The 18538-nt window shown below is 41.3% G+C and overlaps 1 protein-coding gene across 6 annotated transcripts in view; it reads left to right on the forward strand.

Moving 5' to 3' along the window:
* PRDM5 (PR/SET domain 5) overlaps nucleotides 1–18538 on the forward strand; it is a 158354-nt gene that overhangs the window by 59445 nt on the left and 80371 nt on the right. For all 6 annotated transcript variants that reach the window (XM_054694518.1, XM_037509506.2, XM_037509503.2 and 3 more), the window contains 5 exons: nucleotides 569–661; nucleotides 916–1037; nucleotides 4828–4907; nucleotides 10533–10617; nucleotides 12040–12197. In XM_054694518.1, the coding sequence (XP_054550493.1) occupies nucleotides 569–661; nucleotides 916–1037; nucleotides 4828–4907; nucleotides 10533–10617; nucleotides 12040–12197 (538 nt within the window). The remainder of the gene's footprint in view (nucleotides 1–568; nucleotides 662–915; nucleotides 1038–4827; nucleotides 4908–10532; nucleotides 10618–12039; nucleotides 12198–18538) is intronic.

The following is an 18538-nucleotide window of genomic DNA, read 5'->3' on the forward strand; positions in this document are numbered from 1 at the left end:
GGATATAAGATCAATTAAATGATCCCGCTCATTGCTTTGCACCTTTGTTAGTTCAGCTGTTTCGACAGCATGTAAAATTATCCTTTTGCTTAAATATTTTATAGTACAGTGCATCTTAAAAGTAAGAGAGTAGATACATACTTTTATATACTTTCATCTAGGTGTAATGCTTTATTTCTTTATTCATTAAAATCAAATTCTGAAATAGGCTATATTTTAGGTTATCTCCATATTATGCATCTACCTTTGTGCATGACATTTAACATGAACAATTTCTGCTCAAACCTTTTATAAAAGCAAGAGATTACACATTTGGGAATTGTATATTGTAGGCTTTTAAAAAAGCAAGGGCTGTATACCTTTTCATGAGTGGGCTTTAGAGCTGCTTTCTAGCCAGCTTTTATGGAATATTGTTTATGAACTAGCTCAGATGTATCTTTTATATAAAAAATAGTTAAATTGGGTGCTACTAAATATTTCAAAGGGAAAAGATAGGATGACTTTACTCAAAGTAGATATATTTTTATAGATTTTTGTCTTAGACTTTTTTTTTTCTATTTCCCTCCAGTGTTCTTCAGTGTACAGCAAAAAGCCGAGGGAAGGATTCTTCACGAAGTTTTCAGTGTTCTGTTTGCAGTTCATCCTTCAATTCAGCCTCAAGGTTTTGTGTCTGAGTTATCAGATGTCACATAGTCGTGGGTCGTTTTGGCATGCGTGCTTTTACGCTTCTTAGCAATTCAGTATCACATGGCTCTCGAACTTAAGAGCTTTCCTCCTGACCTGTCCGGGGAACACATGACATGCCCCTGAGCCTCTAGTAGGGAGCACACCATTCAGAAGCCAGCATGATGCCAGAGTTTTGTAGGTGGTCTTCACCACGTCTTTTTCCTGACCCCCTTCCCGGTTGTCTTGCAGTTTTGAGCTGCACCAGGAGACCTGCCAGGGGGATGCCAGGTTTGTGTGCAAGGCCGACAGCTGTGGGAAGAGGCTGAAGAGCAAGGATGCCCTGAGACGACACCAGGAAAATGTCCATGCTGGTGAGAAGTCGTTGATGGGTCATTTTCAAAGGGGCTCACTCGAACCCCCAGGCTCCAGGGATCTGTTTGTAATTCTCGTTCTAGTGCTGGCTTTCCCATTGTACTCACACAGATGTGGAGCTGGGCCTGTGGGCCTTTGTCTTCCAGTGAGCACCATTTCTTTTTCAAGTTGTTTCCAGCAGCATTTGTCTTTTCTTCCTGCCTGAAGTAATCAGAATGGGAAACTGCAGCTAGAATCTAGTTGTGCTAGGTAATCGGTTGGCCAAAGAGTTAAAATTTTTCCAATAATTATTTGAGTATGTCAGCATGCAAAATTTACTTGGGGAGGTATATCTAGAAATCATTCAGTGATACCTTTCTGGCTTCATATTTTTATAATGCTTCTTAGCGATTCAGTATCACATGGCTCTCGAACTTAAATTTTTTAAATGTGTCTATTTTTCCTCCATTGAAAAAAAGAACAGACTGCATTTTGAGGGGTGGAATATGTTTGGATTAATAAAGCAGATACTCTGAGTTCCTTCTAATGGCTAGCTAAACAAGAAAAAACATTTGACTTGTCTCTTAGATTTCATCTGCTTAGCACATGGTAAATGTGTCGAGGTTTAGGGCTTGAAGCGATTGCACTGAATCAAACAGATGGCTGTGTTGTCAGAGTTGACGTTGGATTTCTTTTTCCTTGAGAAAGGCTGCCATTTCTGGAACCCCGCCGTCCTTGTGTGGCATTCCCCTCATGTGTTCACCTTTGCCCTTCTGGGAGTTCCTGGACATGGGGAAAGTGGAGTTTTTTCCTCCCATTTGTTTGTTCTCATGCTGCAGAGGAGAAAAGGATAATGTCTTCTCAGCTTTTGTATCCTGTGTTTGCTCATTGTCCAAGTGTCTCCTTGAATGGTAAAGTTACAGAGGCTGAGAAGAAGGGGCTGCTGCTTCAGTTCAGGCTGTACACGATGGGCAGGCCATCTGTGAAAGCTCTGGGTGTAGGGGGTGTGGGCTGTGAAGGAGAGCTGCAGGACTGGCTGTCTCCAGCACCTTGCTGTGTTCTGATAGCCTTTTTTTTCCCTCTGGAAGCAAATACAGCATTTCGAAAAAAATTATCTCAGGACCTACCTTATGTTTGCAAAAGGCCAGCCTCACTTTTTGAGAGACCTGACTTCAGTCTTTTTTTTTTCCCCCAAAAAAGCTGTTTTGCTGAAAATGCTGTACTTAATTTTCTCCATCTTTGTCTGCAATGGATTATAACAAATCTTTCATGTCATTTTTAAAGTTAACTTTGCTGAACTAAGTGAAAAACCAGATGCACACGGAAATACTGGAAGCTCGCCTTCTCGTTTCTGGGCATGTGGTGTTCAGGCTGGGGGCATCCTTTCTTTGAGGCTTCTTGTAGTTGACTATGAGCATTATAATACTGATTCTGGAAATTCATGGTGATTTTGTCAGAAATCATTTCCGAAGGGAAGGTTTTTATTTTTCTATGTTGTGGAGCCTACAACATGTGAAACTCTGTATTTTCAGCCACAGGTTACCATCTTGCCTTTTGTCCCTTCTGGTTCACAGCCTTTCTCTTGCTTCTCCTTTTTTCTCTGTGAGCTGCGCAGACAAGCAGTGGAAGACTATTTCCTATTCAGACCAGCAAAGACAACAGTGTTGAGATGTGGTTGTGGAGAGAGTCACTAGAGAGGCAGAGGCGTTCCAGGGAAGACACGTCCTGCCACTGTGACTACTGACGGTGACAAGGGTTCCTAGTCAGGTGGCATGAGCTGAAGATGTTGAGAAGGGAGAAGCTGGATGTGGAAATGTGGCTCTCAGGTTTCCATAGCCGTAGTTTGTGCTAGGTAGGTTCTCAGACCAGCCCCTGCAGCCCACTTCATCCATATGAATATTTAAGCGACTGGGTTTTTGGTATAGTTGTATCAGTTTCTCATGCAACTCCTATAAATTAAGTAGCAGATGTCCCTGAATACAGGAAAACTAGAATAGAGTGAAGTCTGCTTGAACCTGGGGAAGCTGGTAGGGTGGCGAGACCCTTCATAGTGAACACGAGCAAACAGAGCAAACGAGCTGACTTCCCTAACCCCTCCCCATCTTTGCTCTCTTGCTTAGAGGCTGTGGATTCTATCAGATTTTGTATTGATGGGAGATAACATTTATCTCCATTCTCAGGCTAGCAGTCCTAGACTTTGCCCATATTTCTTCTCAGAGGAGTGAGGGTTCCAGGTCTGGGTTGAAGAGGAGAAGATGTGAGGAGGAGGGAGAAGTTGGAGGGTAGGGTTGGGGGCTGAGTGCTCCCCAGCCTGTGCTCCCTGCTGGTGGAGTAGTGGCAGGAGGAAGAGGTGTGAGGCTCCAGTCTCTCTCCTTGCCTCTTCACTACTTTCCTTAGCTTCCCGTGCAGCAGGAGTGAGTCTGATATTGGTGAGCAGCTGGTATGAGGGAAGAGGGAGGGCAGAAAAGGAGCATGGGTTGAAGAAAGGAAACCCTAGCTAGTGGTGCTGGAAAAGAGGGCTGTGCTGGGCCTCCCTGGTGGCGCAAGGGGTTGAGACACAACCTATGAAGGTGTCCACAGCTACCGCAGCACAAGTTCAATCCCTGGCCAGGGAGCCACCCACATGGCGCAGCAGACCTCTCCTGGCTCGCCCGCTGCTCCCCTCAGCAGTGTACTTTGGTCAGTCTGCCTGTTCTGCTCCCCACTCTGTCTCTGGTGAATCCTCTCACCCCCTACACCTCTGGCCTGTACCCCAGTTCTTATATGCATAAATAAATACTTTTTAAAAAAAGAGGGCTGTGCTGTCTCAGGGACCCCTCATATATGTGTGTATGTAGAGACAGGTCCAGGGGCCGCACACTTGTTTTGCTTGGGACAATTTTCTTGCTTACTGGCCATATTACTTGTCACTCACCAAGGAACATTTTCATTGCTCGATTTAATATGCTAGAATAATGCATTTTATGAAATAAGGATTTTAAATGAGAGTTTACATTGTTGTTTCTTCTGAAAGTTCCTCTTTCATAAACACAGCCCTATAATAAAAGCCAATCATTTTGTTATGTTGATTTTTTCCCCTTAGTTTGGATGTGCTTCAGAATAACAGAGAAATGGGCAGGAGTGGGTGTGGATGGTGGTGTGGGGCCAGACCATGGAGACACTGTAGTGCACTATCCTGATGCTTATTTTTGATTGTATATTTGTTTACTTATTGGAGATTATTTGTGGTGGATCTGATGACACCTTTACTAGAATGTGCCTGAAAAGGTTATTATTGAGTGACTTCTATAACCACTATGAAATTTCAAATATGTAATGAGCTCCTGCAAATATAATGACCATGTAAGAAGACAAAATTGGGCTTTTGAGTGCTATGAATATCAATCCAGTGTATTATGGTATTGGTTTTTGCTCTTTTGCAAGAGCCTAGTGCTGGAAAGAATAATGTTTAAAATCCAGTTGATTAAGTCACACATGTGGTTAAATTTGGAAGGAAGTAGTAAAATCAGCCTATGGATTATTGAATCCATTTTTTTCCCTTTATCAACACACTTGATTAATTTGATTTTTGATTGAGTTTATTCATAGAAATGTTTTTTTCTTAATACTAAATTAGAATGTGGAAAAGTGCAAGTATTATATATGTGGATAGAGCTGAATACAACTCAAATATAAGAAGAAATACAACTTACTCCACAAGAGTGAAAATTTTAGCTTTCTAAATGATAAAAGCAGAATACCCATTTAGAACTTATATATCACACAAAAACACTGTATCTGACACTCCTTTTAATATCGGTTCTATTTTAGGCGATCCTAAGAAAAAGCTCATATGTTCAGTGTGCAATAAAAAGTGTTCTTCAGCATCAAGTCTTCAGGAACATAGAAAGGTCAGTAAGATACAGAGTACTACTGGTCAGAGTACAAGATTGTCTGTCTAGTCATTTATAGTGTCTGCCATGCCAATTTTCAGCTGGTTTTTTTTTTAATATTTCAGAGACAGAGCTTTGTCATTAATATAAATAGTAACATTTGAAATGCAAGACTGATAGAAAAGAATGTAAACTCCTGCAGAAAAATATATGTGGAGTTGTTGATTGTGTTCAGAATTAGAACTGTTTGTCTTGTGCAAAGCGATGTCCTTCACTACATCACCTCACCTCACTTTGGTGGGTAGCTTATCAGTTGCTGTTTGTTCAGGAAACAGTATGTGTCTGAGGAAACTACATATGTGTGTATGCTAATACTATGCTCCACCTTGGATTCAGTTATTGAAAGGGTGCATAGTATTAAAGTCTGACAAAACAGACTCCATTATTTTGAAGAGCTACAAAAAGTGTACAAATATGCCAGACTGTTGGCAGAAATGATTATGTTGGGAGAAAATACATTTTATGCATTTTATAATAAGTGTAATTTTTCATGTGAAAAATTAGTCTGAAAAAGTTATTAAACCTAACAACTTTTGCAACAAGATAATATACTTTTTAGTAGAATTAAAATGGAATTTAGATTTTTGTTCCTCATGGCAAAAATTTCATTTTCTTACTTTCACAAAGATAGAAGTATTTCTTCATCTAATGTATTATTTCAGATTATCTACATGCATGTGATTTTCTTCTAGAGATTTAATACCAATGAGGTGGGGAGATGGTACCAGTGATATTTGTGTTGTGGATTGTGAAATGAACTTTGTCTCTTGATTTGGATATAGATGTATTCCAAAGCAACTCATGAGATGTTCAGTCCAGTAGCCCGGCTGTGTGCTGGGGATTTAACCTTCTACACCATGAGATAGTTCTGTGATTGCAGGGTGAAGTAATGGGGCAGGCACTGGCAGAGTCAGGACAGCGTTATCTTCTTCCTCATCAGCACTCCCTGTCACATCAGGCTTTTGTTTTCTTATGAAATATGATACTGAGTTAATCAGTGTTTTGACCAGTGTTCTGCCTGAAATTGTTAAAAAATATGCAATACTTCAAGAATTGGCATGTGATTCTTGTGCTGGGCCATTCCAGTCTTCTCTTGTATCATCCCCATTTTAATAACATATGTGCTGTGCAGGTGAGCATGGAAACTTCTTTCAAAAATGAGTTTTACCCAGACGTCCAGCCCAAAGCTTCACCTTTTAGGTTTTTTCCCTTTCTCTGACCTTTATGGTTTCTAAATCAGGACTCCCGCTGAGACAAAGGGAAAAAAATTCAGTAGACTGGACATTTTCTAAATAACCTCATTTATAATTCTGATTTATGTTCTTGATCTCTTTAAGCCTTACGTTGAAATTTAAGGTATTTGATCAAATTTAAGATTTTACCAAGTGGAGTGTTTCACATAGGAGAGGCCCAGAGAGACTGTGTGGGTAACTCAGCCACATGGCCTCAGTCTTCATCTTCAATAACCCCAGATAAAGACAAGGGAGGGAGGTGAGCAGGGGTGAAAGAGAGGAAGGTCAGTTACAGGATTACCAGGAAAGGCATAGTAAGCAAAGGTATGACCTGTTTGCAGGTTTAGTTCTGTCTTTCCACCAATAAGAGTTAAGGAGATGAGGTTTTTCCCCAAATAGAAAGACCCTTAAAAAGACAGATTTTCCTTTACACCTGTAAATGGCTTTCAAGAAGGAGCAAGGCCGTCTCAGCCTTTGGAGTCCCACCTGTGAAATAATCCTTTTGCCAAAGACATATGTTGCGGTGGCAGCCCAGCGCTCCATTACAGCTTTGCTCCTCTTACTTACAGCGTTTCTGAATCGATAGGCAGCCTTCCCTGATGCCACTTTTGATACTGTTCTTACAGTGGGGTGTGTGAATGTCTTATGGGCTTTGGTTGCAGTATTTCACCTGGCCAGTAGATGGTGCTTTATGAATATGCCTAATTACATTATAGTCTAATATAGTATCTACATTACCATATAATGGTCCTATATTACGGTAAGATATATTATGATCTTTCTTGAAAACTTAGTTTAGGACTTCAAATTAGAAGTTATCCTCCATATCCATTTGGTAAGCTGTACATTTTACAGAATGTTTTAATTAGCATTCAGCACGAAGATTATTACTTGTCATTTTTACTTTAAATGTGATTATTCTATTGAATCTTTTTAGGAGTTTTGAGACCAGCATGGGTTTGAATTTTGTGGTATAGTCAGTGCAAAAGTGCTTTCATGGACAGTAAATGCACTATCTTATAATTTGGGAATATCAGTTTTATAATATTAGAGACATAGATCAATTAATGCACAGAACAGAAAAGGTAGAATTAAAGCCACATGGTCACCTAGTGACAAAGTTGCCAGTAATACATAACAGGAAAGGATAGTCTCTTTGATAAATAGTTCTGGCAAAACCCACAGACCATTGTCTCACACACACAGTCAACATGAATTAAAGACTTGAAAGTAAGACCTTCAAGCCACACAATTCCTGAAAGATAAAACAGGTGGTAAGACCTTGCACTTAGTCTTCACAATGCAGTTTTTTAGCTTTAACTCCAGCAGGCAAAATAGTCGCATGTGACTATAGCAAACTAAGAAGCTCCTAAACAGCACAGGAAGTCATCCAGCAAATGAAAAGCTAGTCTACCGAAGGGGAGATGATACTGAACAATCGCATCAGGCAAGGGGTTACACAAGAACTGTAACTCAAGAACCAAAAAAAATCTGATAAAAAGGTAGAGATAGGACCTGATGACATGTTTGGTTCTACAGATGACATTCAGATGGCCAGCAGGCTCGTGAAACGATGGTCACCATAAATAATCATCCGGGAAATGCAAATTAAAGCCACAATGAGATAGCAATTCAGTTCTGTCTGCAGAACATTGCATGTTTCAGAAGCAATGAGTCAATAAATGAGCACATCTGAGTACGCTCTTCTGCAGGATTTACCAGGCTGGGGACAGTGGCCCGCCCAGGGAGGGCTGAGCACTCTGTGCCCTTGTCCCACTCCTGGGACTGTGCACCTCTTCCTTCTGCCTGTTGCTTAGCTCTGTCTGGAGTAATCACTTGGTGATCTAGTGAGAAAAGGTTTGCTGAATCTGAGCTGCTGTAGCAAATTAATTGAACCTGAGGATGAACCTCTGATTTATGTGCAGTCAGTCTGAAGCACAGGTAAGCGCCCAGGCTCGTGGCCAGCATCAGAGGTGGAGGGTGGTCTTGGGAGGCCGAGCTCTTAACCTGTGGAATCTGACTCTCCACTTAGATGGTGTCAGAATTGAGTCAAATTCTCAGACACTCTGCTGGCGTCCTGTGCTTGCTGGCATGGGCAAGCTTCACATGCTCACCTGGGAACCAGGTCCAGGTAGAGATGCAAATGCAGGTAGAGATGCAAAAGAAGTGACATTGGAGGTGAGCCTGGAAGATGTGTCTCAGTTGCTTCTGTCTCACAGTAAAAGATGAGGAGTTGCAACATCTGGATGAGCAAAAGAAGTAGTTTCTTGATGGAGTGTTCTGGTGAAGATGCAGTGAACATTGTTGACATGACAAGAAAAGAGTAGACTATGACATCCACTTTGTAGATATGGCAGGTGTTTGAGAAGACTGACTGGACCCCAATTCTGAAAAATGTTCTAATGGGATAAAATGCTGCCAGAATAGCATCGAACACTGCCATGAATCTCTGTGGGGGGAAAAAAGGCAATGAATGCAGCAAGCTTCACTGTTCTAAGCATTTGCCACCCCAGCCTTCAGTCCCAACCCGCCATGAGTCAGCGCTCATCTGTGTGGAGTCAGGGCCCCCCACTGGCAAAAATATTAGGAATCTGAAGTTTTGTTTTTAAAAATATTTATGCATAGAAGAACTGAGGCACAGGCCAGAAGTGGGGTCAGTGGGTGAGAGGATTTACCAGAGACAGAGCGGGGAGCAGAACACCCAGATCTACTGAAATACACTGCTGGCGGCAGCAGTGGGAGAGACGGAAGAGGTCTGTTGTGCCAAGTGGGTCAGAACTCATGCCAAAGTAGCTATTGATAGCTTGATAGTGCTGAGACTTTAACTGCTATACCATCAGGTAGGCTGGAATCTGAAGTTTTAGAAATCGAGCATTTTTTAGCACTTAGGTATTTTAAAAACCACAGTTAGTAGATCACAGTGCATTGTAAATATAGTTTTTATTGTACCAGGAAACAAAAATTTGTGACTCTATTGTGATGCTTGCTTTTTCGTGAGGTTTGGATCAGAACCCATGTTAACTATAAATAAGTGTTCATCCAGGTACGCCTCAGGCATATTGCCTTTTTTAGTGTCTTGTTACTACTATGGAAGTTGCTTCTTAGGTATTACAGAAACAGTTGAAGAACATAAGTCTGTTCTAAGTATCTTTAAACTTTACACTTCATGTCATCACTCCTGTACTGTGGGGGTTTAGCCCAAGTCTCTGTGAGGGTCTTTGGTGACTGAAGAGGCTGCCTTGACCATGTTCCCTCTGTACTGTGGGGACCTGCCCCCTGAGTCCTTGAGGCGACCCCTCACTGCCTTCTGAGGAACCACAGGACCCTCTGGGCTCCAAATACCCCTGAGTTTCTTAACTTTTCCAATATGACAATATAGGATCTGACAGGAACCTCCAACCTCCTGCCACCTGCAGGCCTGGCACCTGCTCACCTCCCCCAGCCTCAGTTCCACTGCCTCGTTTCTTCCACAGCTGCTTAGATAAGGGAGCTGTTGACCGAGTTAGCCCACTTCTCTGCTTATTGCTTGGTGGTATTTTTCCCTGTAGCAGCCCTAGTTACTCTGCAGGAACAGCAGGGCATCTTGTCTGGCTTTGTATCAATAGTTCTGCCGTTAGTGAGGTTGTAATGAGGATGTGCCTGCCCCAAACCAGCTGTGGATCTTCAGCAGAACAGGGGGTCAGCATTTCTAACATGAGGCTTCACACAGTTCTTTCCTCTTGGAATTTAGTCTCTTCTTTCTGATGTTCTTTCTGGGCTACTGCTCTTCAGACCACCTATGCAGTGTCTGTGATGTAGTAATATTTATATGAGTCAGTTGTTTACAAACATTACACCTCCCCCACTCATTTTTTTCTCTTTTTTTTTTTAATCTTTTCCTATGGTTGTGCAGGAGTTTTACTGTGGGCTACGTGTATGTCAGAATTACACATTTTCTTGTCTTCCACAGTAGTATAATGTCAGTTCTATAGACATACATTCAAGCTGAGAATACTATTGCCTACTCTAAGGGGAATATTATTAACCTAGGGTTATATATTTTCAAGTCTAAATTTGTGCCAAAGAAAATGTTTATATAGACTGATAGTTTTTTTTCCTGAGTATAAATTAAATATGTGCACAGTAGGTCAGCTGTATTCCATATGTAAACAGTGTGCTGTCCTTTTACTGATTGGTTTTTGTTAGGTAACTAATACTGCATTTTCAATCTATGTAGGGTAATGGAACAAGTTGGGGCTGCATTACCATATGTAGTTGGATTATTACATGATTTTATTTAGCGATTATCCCATGTTTATACTTTTACTTAAGCTCCTTGTAATTTATTAACTGTCCATTGAACCTTTTGCAGATTCATGAAATATTTGATTGTCAGGAATGTATGAAGAAATTTATTTCAGCTAATCAACTAAAACGTCATATGATCACGCACTCAGGTAAAAGAAATATTTTCTTTATTTATATCATGTTTACTAGAAAGGATTTATCTTGTTACTTTCACAAACTCCCAAGAGTGATGAGACCAGGCTATGCTAGCTCAATCCTTAACTGCAAAGGTGATTTTTTTTAAAGATTTATTTATGCATATAAGAACTGGGGTACAGGCCAGAGATGCGGGGGGTGAGAGGATTCACCAGAGACAGAGTGGGGAGCAGAACAGGCAGATCTACTGAAATATACCACTGAGGGGAGCAGTGGGCAAGACAGGAGAGGTCTGCTGTGCCTTGTGGGTCAGCTTCCTGGCTGGGGATTGAACTTGTGCTGCAGTGGCTGCAGACAGCTTCATAGTGCTGTGTCTTAACCCTTTGCGCCACCAGGGACGCCCCTTCATGTGTGATTTTGAATAACTTAATGAACTTCTTTAGACCTTAATGCATTTCTAAAGCCAAGGTGGTTAGATTCAATGAAACTGAGTATCTCCAGAATCACTGTTTGTTGTGTCACCTGCTCTTCTTTGTGGCTCAGTGTCTCTTTCTCCATCTGTGATAAGGGATCCTCCTTTCAAAATTGCTATGAAAGTTAAATGAAGCCATGTATGTACCCACTAGCAAACGCTGACATTTAGGAAGGATTCGACAGTTAAAGTTGCAGCATTTCTAGAGGCTTACACAAGATCACTATGGCACTAGTAACTATTCGTGAAAAATTTATAAATCCATTTTGAAAGACAGGCATTAAAACCATCGTTTTATTGTAAGCAAGTTCGAATAGCAGGTCTGTTGTACAGAAATAAATAAAAAAAATCCTTCTCTGAAAATCTTTGCTTTATGAGGTGTCTTCGTGGAGTTTAGGGTGTCTATAATTTGAGGCCACTGAAGTTAGAATGTTTCTGATTATCCAGTGTTTGGGGAGACAAATAGATATAAACTTGGTGCCCTTTAGGTATGCTTTGTTTGAAACATAGTATTTTTTTTCCTACTTGTCAGCATTACATGAATGTTTTAGAAATACAGATTTTACTTAACTTTCTAAACGTGTAGCTCCTGCCGAGAACTGGAAGCTGTGCCTTCTGGGGCCCACCATGCGGTGAGGGCAGGCCTGTGGTTTACCTCCTTTACTATCAGGCCCCTGTTCTCAAAACTCACACTGATCAGCACAGTTTTTCATTAGTAGTCGGATTCCTTCCTTGAATTTAAGCTTCATCTTTCTAGCTAAGCGCCTTATTGCATACAGTTTACAAACTAGGTCTAGAAAGGCATGAGGGAATAGACTCACATATCTAACAGATGACCTGGGCAGGAGGTAGTTCTCAGCTGTTTTGATCATGTTGGAGTTGACTTACCCGTAGCAAATAAAGTAAGGATGTTTCCTTTTTGATGCTTTACCTTTATCTAGATCTGTATTTTTTTTTTTTATAGAGAAACGACCTTATAATTGTGAGATTTGCAATAAATCTTTCAAGAGGCTCGATCAAGTGGGAGCTCACAAAGTCATCCACAGCGAGGATAAACCTTACAAATGCAAGCTTTGTGGAAAGGGCTTTGCCCACAGAAATGTTTACAAGAATCACAAGAAGGTAAGTGCTCGTTTTTACTGGAGTGTGTGTTTTTGGCTCATTTGCCGATGTGATTGCCTGTTGTTTATCTCTAAGGAACGTTTCGTGTATCTGGGCTGTGTTGTCCGTTGTGAGCATTGCAGAGAATCTTGCTGCCACTTCTCCCCATTCACTCAGGTTCTATGTTCTGTGCCTTGTTTCTGCCTTCCGTTCTCTGTTAAAACTGTTCGCCCACGCAAAGCATCATCCAGTCTTTCCCGGTGATGTTCTCACTCCCAAGTCTTCGTTGTTGCCCTTCTTTCTATAAAACTTGACAACCTTGTTGATAGTACCTTTGGGCAATGTACCCAGGTAGGGCTGTGAGGTCTGTGGACATGTCTTTGTCTCCTTCTTCCCTAGGAGGTTGTCCTGGAGCTGTGACTGGGCCTGTCTTGTCTGTTGTCACCCGCATCCGTGACTTCTGCCACCAACTCTCTGCTGAGGAATACCCAGAGAGACCTATTTTTTTTTAAGTCCCAAGCCCCAGACCCACAATTATTACCACTTACTTGTTACATGACTGAGCATCTTACTGACCTACTGAATTCAACCTGCCTCAGAATGACTTAGGTCCTTTTGCTCTTTTTGGAGTTGCCTGTTTCTTAACAACAAAGTATATGATTATCCTCCTTTTTCAGTCTTGGCCCTTTTTAAAAATGAAATGTCAACTTATTCAGGTTGTACCCTGTCCATGGTCTAATCACCTTCCCCTTCACCATTTCAAATTCTGACTTACCACTCATCTTCCTTTGTTTAATAGCCATCAAATTAGGCTTCTGGTTATTTATCTCTTCCCATTTAACCCCCTGCCAGGTAAGTCTTCCCAAAGCACAGCTCTGACATGTCACCCTCATGCTTGAAGATTAGAAGTAGATTTCTGGTGCCTGCGTAAGTGATAGTATCTATACTTGACCTGGTCAAAGTTTTCTACACCATGGCCTCAGCTGACTTTTCACCTTTGGCCCCTTTTTTCTTGGCACTCAGCATACCTGGGACTACCTGTCTTTCTGCGTGGCCTCTAATGCAACCTTCTTCCTTTTAATAAGAAGCTCTTGAAGTTACAAACTTAGTTTTCTCTGCTGGTTTTTGTTTGCATTTCCTGCACTTTACTCAAGATCTTGTTTCAGAACGTGTTAGTTTTTGATCTTCTTTGTGTGGATAATAATGTTTGAATTGAATTCAGAAAAATCGTCCAAAGGCATTCGACATCTTAGAAATGTATGTTAAAATGCATTTGTGATATATTCAATATTTGTTTACTGATTTTGGTTGACCTATTTTAGCATGATTTTCCAACACATATAATCTCTTTTAAAATAACATATTTCACTTATAGTATTCCATTGAGATTGTACTATTTCAGTACTTACTAGGACTTTCAGACATTATTTTATATCTTTTAAAATCATTTGAAAAGTTATGAAGTTATGATAGCAACTACAGCTTCAGTCTGAAAGGAAATAAAAGGCACATTTGTCAAAGAGTAGACAGGCATGATTGATAGTGTTCCAAATCATCTCTGCCTAATTTCTTGCTCACTGCCCTACGTTTCACTACAGCGTTGTGTGTTTAGGGGCGGGATTGCATTCATTACTGCTGCTTAGGAATGACAGGACTGTAAAAAATTATCTGGCTTGTTTCCTGCTCAGTCTCTGGAACCCTCTTGTTCCTTTCCTTGGTGAAACTGATCTATCCACATTTATGAGTTTTTCACAGTTTGCATTATGTTATATGCCACATGGGAATGTGGCACAGGATCTTTGCACCAGCTCTCATACTTTGAGCTATAAATCATAGGAAAGTAACAGTGACATCTTGGGAAGGCTAGGCCCACAGTGCCTGCACTCTCCTATGTGAGGAGCATACCCAGTCCTTCTGCTGTGGACACATGTGCTCCTTGTCATTGTGCTAGGATCCTAGGGTGTGCTTGAACATGCTGCCATGTTGTCCAAGAGTCAAAGTGAAAAAAGAAAATCAAAGTTTTCCTTCTGCCACTATTCGTTAATGGCTAGTCATAAAACTGAAAAATGAGGCTGTGCAAGGAAAACAAAAAAACCATTGAGTCAGATAGATCATCAAGTAGCATGAGCACAAGTTCTTATTTTAAATCATTTTTGTTTTTTTGATTATGTGACCCATTCTTTTTATCATACTTACTTGTTTTTAGGTCAGTAGATTTTTTACGATACGTGGTTATGACTATGTATGAAATTTGGAAGGGATGATTTCTATTTCTGAAACTTCATTATTTCTTTCACCATCTTGGTCAAAATAAGTCTTCTTTCTGGTCCCTCTGCCAACCATTTCACCTGATTTCATAGTTGCATTTTAGGATCTAGCTAAAGTAAAATTTAACTGGATTCAACTGCTCTTAGGGTCTTTAAATCACAATTGGAAGGATGTGAGAACCACAGGAGACAGAAACCAGGGATTCATCTTCACACTCCATACTAGTTTCCTAACACATTAAATGCAAGGCAGTGTTGGGATGCCATTCCCATACCCCACTCCTGCTCTAGAGGGCATCTGGATGGACCCAGCTGTTGTGGATCCTGGGGGTAGCATGATTGGCTTGATGATGCAGTTGAGTACAGAGGAGTGTTATCTGAAGTGATAAGCAAACTCCTGGAGTTATAGGTGCATTGATTACAATAACGGATCTTTTTCCCCTATCCTGTATTTAAGCTCCAGGGATGAGCTGTGGGGGCCTTGGGGATATGCTGGTCATCAGCTCTCCTGGAATAATCTCACTGTCTTCTTTGGTACCAGCTCATTCAGGGCTTCCCCAGCTCTGGGCCCTGCCCACTGTGGCTCTAGAAATCACTTGAATGGGTCATGAATAGCCTCTAAAAATTAAAATGGAATGTATGAGAGACAAAGGGTCATTTAATGAAATTTAAAATGTGTGTGTTGGATTTTGATATAAAGGCTTTTTCTTTGGTCATGATGAAACTGTTGGAAAGATGTTGCAGATCAGACTTTGTCCATGTGAAATTTTATTAGATCCTGAAGAAAAAGGCAGGTCTCTTCCTAAATAGATAATGGGCTAGGTTCTAAAACCATGCTCTATGGCATAAATTTTGCATAGTGGAAAAAAAAAAGTCCTTGAAATTTCTTAGGAAGGTGCCATGTTGGAGACTAGAGACAGTTCCTCCATGTTTCTCTCACAGCCTCTCTTCCCTTCAGCTCTGCATCAGATTTCCCTTATTCAAGTGCACTGTAGGTGAAGTGGGTGGTTACTTAAGGTGGTTACAGAATTGCCTGTCTTTGTATTCTAGAGGCACATTTGTATTCTAGAAGCACATTTGCAGTGATAAAGATTCTCACACCAAGAGGGGCGTAAGGGGAAGCAAAAAATGCAGGTGTTTATCTGAGGCTCATTTAACTAATGGCAAATCACTTACCCTAATTAAATGATTTTTCTTAGAAGTGGATGATGAGATAGCATTGTACAGCCTCTGACTTGAGCACTTTGGTTCCCATCCTAGACTGTAAGCTTTGAAGATAGACTCTGCTTTAACTTATAGCTCCTGCTGACCCACTACTAGGAAACAGATTAGTTTTTAGTTTTTTTTTTTAGGATTTATTCATTTTTGCAAAGAAGATCTGGGGTGTAGGCTAGAGGTGCAGGGGGTGAGATGATTCACCAGAGACAGAGTTGGGAGCAGAACAGGCAGATCTACTGAAATACACTGCTGAGGGGAGCAGCGGGCGAGACAGGAGAGGTCTGCTGAGCCATATATGGGTTAACTCACTGGCTGGGGATTGAACTCATGCCACAAGGTGACAGCACTGAGACTTAACCCCTATGCCACTAGGGAAGTCCCAAAACATTAGTTTTCATGAGACTTTCGTTGAGTATATTTCCTCTGGAGATGTGCTCACTTTGAGAGTTAGTTGGGGGCTTACAGATATGTGAAAACACACACACATTTTTCTTCTCTTGCCCAACAAAATATTTGGAAAAGTATTATCATTTGTTAATTCTAGTGATTTATCTTATAAGAAAACAATGTCTTACTCAAGAACTACCATTAATTTCTAGAGAGTATAGTTTAAATGAATCGGAATTACTCCATTGTTGTACATTTGTTTGTACTATAGGAAACTACACTCATTTCTCTTCAGATGGCAAGTAAATTTTAAATGCAGGATACTAACTTACCTTGCCATGTTGCCTAGCAAACAAGTTACCCACTAGATGAACTAATGCAGGTCTAGTGTAGTTGCTATGAGTTGTCATACAGGTTATGTAAATGACGGTGTCAACTTCTTTTTTTAAGATTTATTATTTATGCATATAAGAGCTGGGGTGTAGGCCTGAGGTGTGGCGGCATGGGAGGGTGAGAGGATTTTCCCAGAGACAGAATGGGGAGTAGAACAGACGGAGCTACTGAAATTCACTGCTGAGGGGAGCAGCAGGTGAGACAGGAGAGGTCCCTTTCTGCCATATGGGTTAGCTCCCTGGCCAGGGATCGAACTCATGCTGCAGTGGCTCTGGATTGCTTTATAGTGCTGGAACTCAACCCCTTGTGCCACCAGGGAGGACCCTAGGATTCCAGCTTCTACAAGCATCCTCTACCTTATAATCTATAGGCAAATTCTGCCTTATAATGACCACGATGCATCTGAATACTCTGGTGTCATGAGTGAAGCTGCTTGTGTGGTCTGACTGTGAAGGGATGTTGTGATGGTTTGCATCTATTCAGACAGAACTTCACTGCGGGTGATAGAATAAACTTGTTCTGTGTGCCTCGATGCTAATAAATGCTGGCCATTGTAATAGTGTTATAGGACAGGGAGAGGGGCAGCCCAAACCCCGCAAACCTGCCTATTCTAAATGGGTTCTGCCATCCGCCGCATCAACACAAAACACATGAGACTTTAATGGGAAGGAACTTTAATAAAACTAGGAAACAACACAGGTAAGGCAAAGAGTCTAGTTTCTAAATGAAGCACCCAAAGTTACCCATCCCCTCGTGGGTAAAACTCCATCCATATGGGGTCGGCCCAGAGCAAGGCCCCAAAGCCTGCCACAAGTCTAAAACATCTTCCAGTGGGGACCCACAGAAAAGGGTCACAAACAACCGGACAAGCCCGGAAGGAAAAGAGCAAAATCAACATCCAGATAAAAGCTGCCATTGTCACCTCCCCACGGGTCTCACCCACATCTGTGTCACCCAGTCCACGACCAAAAGACAAGCGCAGTTTCTTCACGTGTCTCTACGCTCCATGTGCCTCCTCCAGGTCTCCTGGCTCCATCCTGCTTCCTTCCTCAGTCTCTTCTTTCTGCTTCTCCTCTTCCTGCTCAGCTCCACCCTCCCTTGGGTGGGGCAGGGAACCTCCCCCTTTCCTGGGGACCACCCTGTTACAATAGCAGAACTTTAAAATGAGGATGTCAACTTCTTTCTTTTTAAAGATTTATTATTTATGCATACCTGAAAGGTGTGTTGGAAGCATCCTTGGTTAGAAAGATGAGACAGTGTCTAGTCTCTTAGCAGCATTGTGGAGGAAAGCTTCCTGGGTGGAGCTTTAAATGGCCGTGATTATTCCTTCTCTTAGCAAAGTCCCTTTGCCCTGATGAGGGGTCATTGAGGCTGTGGGGACTTAAGTCCCCTAGTGCAGGTGTCGCTGTCCAGCTGTGGAAAGGGTGGGCTTGGCTGTGCGGGGCTGTATATATCCTACAAACCTAAATGTTGGAACTTTAAGGCCATGTGGCATGAGCTCCCTTCTCCCTGTATGTACCTAAAGAAGCTGATTTATCGCTCCAGTGACCATTCATTTTTATGAGGAGGAGTCCTTTTAAGGTAGCCAGGTATGAAGCTGAGAGTAAAAATTTAATCCACAGACCTTGTAATCAAGCAGGTGACACATATTTTCAGCAGTGTTAGGTTTATTATGTGACCCAATGGGGCAGTAATACACTCATGCAGACTGGAGACTTCAGTAAAACTCTTTTTTTTCCCCAAAAAGAATAACAAATCTATCTCTGGGATATTTTATTTTATCTCTTGTTGTTTCCCCTGAATTTTATGATTGTTTTCTTGCTTTGCACACTACTCTCAGAAGAAATACCATTCCCAGTGAATACTGTTACAGTGGAACAGTATATATTCCTGATAATCCTGGTCCTCATTTTTAATTTTGAATAGCCCTGTTAAAAGTTTTATTATACCCCATGAAATTACTATTTCATCATTTTGGCTAGAAATGTGCTAATTTGGTAATATTGTATAAAAAATTATGCTTAAAATAGCCTTCTGAAGCATTTCTGAGACATTTGGTATTATAAATAGTGCCACAAATACTTTACATCTGCAACA

Source organism: Talpa occidentalis, unplaced genomic scaffold, assembly GCF_014898055.3.
Source record: "Talpa occidentalis isolate TD23 unplaced genomic scaffold, MPIMG_talOcc4v2.1 talOcc4.13, whole genome shotgun sequence".
NCBI classification, from domain to species: domain Eukaryota; kingdom Metazoa; phylum Chordata; class Mammalia; order Eulipotyphla; family Talpidae; genus Talpa; species Talpa occidentalis.